At 39.6% G+C, this 3962-nt stretch overlaps 1 protein-coding gene across 2 annotated transcripts; it reads right to left on the reverse strand.

Moving 5' to 3' along the window:
* Positions 1 to 2076: 2076 nt before the first annotated feature.
* LOC119898632 lies at positions 2077 to 3673 on the reverse strand. Of its 2 annotated transcripts, none has more exons than XM_038712797.1 (3): positions 3073 to 3673; positions 2703 to 2933; positions 2077 to 2526 (listed from the first exon to the last, which is right to left on the reverse strand). In XM_038712797.1, the coding sequence occupies exons 1-3, from the start codon at positions 3137 to 3139 to the stop codon at positions 2147 to 2149; spliced, it is 678 nt and encodes a 225-aa protein (XP_038568725.1). In that variant the 5' UTR covers positions 3140 to 3673; the 3' UTR covers positions 2077 to 2146. The 2 variants fall into 2 exon arrangements, 1 of the variants encoding a protein (XP_038568725.1); XR_005443609.1 differs by having other exon boundaries at positions 2078 to 2526; positions 3050 to 3673.
* Between the last annotated feature and the right edge of the window lie 289 nt (positions 3674 to 3962).

Here is a 3962-nt window from a genome sequence, read left to right on the forward strand (position 1 = left end):
TTTGAAGAGCTGTATAGTGGCCACCTTCAGGATGAACCTAAATCAAATCAGTCAAGCAATAATCCAAAGAATAAAATATAATCATAATAAATAAAAATATGTCCTCTAAAGAATCACATTGTGTCGAGGAGATTATTATAGGGAGTTTTCCATTATTATGTTTCTATACAATTTCAGAAAGACCTTTGTTACACAGACCTGAAATCTAAATTCAGTTTAAAAGAGGATGAGAAGTACTGATGATTGGATGTAACTGAGGCCTGCTCCAACTCCACCTGCTGTTTCTGGTTCCTCTGCTAATAAAGTGTTCACTCTCTCTTCCACGTTGACAGCACTGTGTCCAGATTGCATACCTAAGATTTTCTCCGCAAGATTATTTAATAAGCTGTTTGTTATTTTTAAACTGTTCCACTCACATTTCACATTAATGATGTATTTAGTTGTCTTCCTCCCCAGCTGGTTCTCAGCTGCACAGTAATACTCTCCAGAGTCAGAGGACTGGATGGAGCTGAAGACAAGCTGTGGTTCTTCACTGAGCAGAGTTTGGTTCTCCTTGTACCAGGTGTATTTAGCTGCTGGGTTAGCATCACTGCTGCAGGTCAGAGTCACTGAACTGCCCTCCACTATCTCAGCAGAGGGACTCACTGACACAGAGGGAAGCTTCAGAGCATCTGTTGAAGGTATAAACTTGAATTACTGAAATGCTAGACTATGTTATAGACGATTGATTTTCATTAAATTTCTCTGTTTGTGTCTTTTTGATTCTCTAGTATTTGACAAAGTGGATGTCCATGGTGCTGATTCTGGATCTGTCCAGGTCTGAATCCTGTTTGTTGAAACTGACAGCCAATAACAAGCCTTTAATCATTTGGTATTTTCAAAAACACAATTTGTCAGTGGTCGCAGCAGCACTTATGTGTTTCAGATTTACCACTACTAAAGACCGTCTGTCTGTCGAGTCTGTCGGCAACAAATCTTCAGAGACTGGTAACTCCATTTTAAAGCTTTACCATGAAAAATTTAAAGTTACAGACTAACAATAGCATCTGTCTTAATGAAAAATGTTATACGTCTAATATTCCTGAATCACTGAAATTTGACATAAGAGTTATGAGTTAATCACAACATGCAGGCACGTGCACACATAGACATTAAAAGGGGCTTGAGCAGCTGCCAGAAAGTTTCCTGACTTAAGCAGTCAACTTCATCATTTTGATCGTAGTCTCCTCATCTAATAACTATCCATTCTATTAGTTTGTTGTATGCTGATAGATCTTTACATGATACAGACAGCCCTCCCTCAAATGTGAAACTAAGTCTATGACACCATCAGTTATTGTGTGTGTTGTGTGTGTGTGTGTGTGTGTGTGTGTGTGTGTGTGTGTGAATACTAAAGAAGACCATGGCCTCTGTTTGAACTGATTATTTTCTAGAAACAATTGCATGAGTGTGAGGAATTAAAATTACTTGGTAAGAAAGTCAGAGTTGTGTTAATATTTAATGTTTTAAAAAATATTTAATAAATAATTATGAGAAGTTCCCTTTTTTAACTTGAGGCCCCGCCCACCAAAATGTCTGTGCATGTCCCTGACAACATGTATCTGAATACTGATTTCTACTGGTGGTATTTTTTAATTTCCATAAATAATGCTGCTGTTTATATTAAGATCTAGAAGATTAGAAGACTATGTCTGAAATTTTAATTTGTATTGTAACACCGCTGAAACAGTCCATTAAACTCACACACTGAAGGAGAGGGGAAATCCTCATGTCCTTTAAGAGCACAGGAGATGATGTCTCTGGGATAAAACTGATCTTTATAAGAAGATGTCTCCACGCTTTCCATTTTCTGTCCATTCTTGAACCAGACGTAGGAAGGACGATCAGGTAGACGACAGCTGCTGTGACAAAGCAGCTCTGCCTCAGTATAATTCTGTAGACTGTTGATGATCACCTGAACCTGGAGATCTGTGAAGAAAAACAGAAATTTTGTTCTTTATGTGGAACTGAATCACACACAGACACAGAGATATAAACAATAGAACATTATGACAATCATGTAATCAATTAATCACACATCCAATTATTTCCCATCAGGATCACTATTCAGCACATTCACTTGTCATCAGATAGTTTAAATGTGCTGTTACAGTTTGTGTTCATCAGTACCTGTGACAGTCAGAGTTGTACCAGGTAAACTACTCCTCCATTCAAAGCTTCCTGCTGTGAATTTGAAGTGATACTCAGCTGAGTCGCTCTCTCTCAGGTCAGTGATTCTCAGAGTGGAGCGTCCTCTCTCTGTTTCAAGGACCTGAACACGACCTGCATACTGGGAGTCTTTACTAAGGTCCTCAGGCTGTGAGGGATTCTGCCACTGAAGACTACGTTCAGGACTGAACCAGAATTTAGATCTGATATATGTGTCATAACTGTTGTAAGTACAAGAAATGTCCACTGATGAGCCTTTGAAGGCACAGATGCTTCTGTCAGTGTAAGTCACTCTGTTGCATGAATGACCATAGACACCTGAAATGAAATTTTTGATGATTATTAAAACTATAGTCTTTACTGCAGTAATTCACAGCTGGTTGTATTGCTGTGGATGAGTTTGCTTCTTTTAAAAGATACATGAAGTCATGATAAAGAACATCAGCTAAAATTTTCAAAACAGCGTCACATTATTAGAAGATTGTGGAACTCACACACTGATGGAGAAGGAAAATGTCCTTTAAGGGCACAGGAATAGCTGTCTGCAGGATAAAAGTAGTCTGAATAAGAAGGTGCTTCTTCCTTAATTTTCTGTCCATTCTTGTACCAGATGTAGGAGGTTTGATCACGTAGACGACAGCTGCTGAGACACTTAAGCTGTGACCATGTACACGTGAAAAACTTGCATAATTTTGAGCTGCTCATCTGCACCTGGAAACCTGTATCTGTAAAGAAACAACAATATAATTTTAGAGTGAGCTTTCATTTTACACACATGATAAAAGGCATACAGAATTAACTGTAGTGTTTCCCAAATGTTGAGCATTTGGAGCTAACTTACATGGTTTCCAACAAAAATGTTACCTCTGACAGACAAAGTGACTCCAGGTGAACCAGTAAATCTTCCACCTGGTTGGTTTGTTATGAACATGAACTTGTACTCAGCTGAGTCGCTCTCTCTCAGGTCTGTGATTCTCAGAGTGCAGATGTTGTCAGAACAACTGTACTGCAAACGACCTGCGTATCTTGAGTCTGTTCTCAGATCCACAGGTTCTTTATCTTGCAGTTTAGTAAACCAGAATGTTTCCTCAACTTTAGTATCACGGCCATTTATTCTGGATGGGTATGTGAGGGTGCAGCTTATTTCCACTGTTGATCCTTTTAAGGCACAGATCTGAGTAGAGGTGTAAGTCACTCCCCAGCCATTCTGACCCTGTATCACTGTAACACAGAGCACATCAGAAACTACAATCAGACTCAAACACCAGGAGACAGACTTGAATGTGTGGAGATGGTTTCAGAAAAGTAACCATGACCAGCTTTAAAAAGCCCAGAATCTTATTTATTGCAGTCACTGTTACAAAGAGTTCTTCATGATACACCTTTAAAAGCTTGAGATCATTTTGAGTTAAATAGATGTTTTTCACAGCAGACATTTTGGCTGCTCATATCAGGAAAAGCACAGGGGGTGATTGATATTAAACCTGTACAGAAGAGGAGTAGGACCACATGTGAAAAATGGGAGGGCCTCATGTCTCCTGTTCTTGTGTTCTTGTGAAACGTCATGTTTTTGTGGCCTAAGTTCTGTCCCAATGCACAAGTTCGCCTTTCGCCAAGAACGGTTCAAATTCCTCTTGGGTGACACACCCATTTTACCAAGAATGCATCGGTTGCGAGCCAGCCGGCCAGTCTGCTCCTGACCTTCAAGACCATTCATAACCTCGCTCCTCGGTACGTCACTGACCTCCTTCATA

The sequence above is a fragment of the Micropterus salmoides genome, unplaced genomic scaffold (assembly GCF_014851395.1).
Source record: "Micropterus salmoides isolate LMB-PRFRI ecotype aquatic unplaced genomic scaffold, ASM1485139v1 Ms_hic_scaffold_1, whole genome shotgun sequence".
NCBI classification, from domain to species: Eukaryota; Metazoa; Chordata; class Actinopteri; order Centrarchiformes; family Centrarchidae; genus Micropterus; species Micropterus salmoides.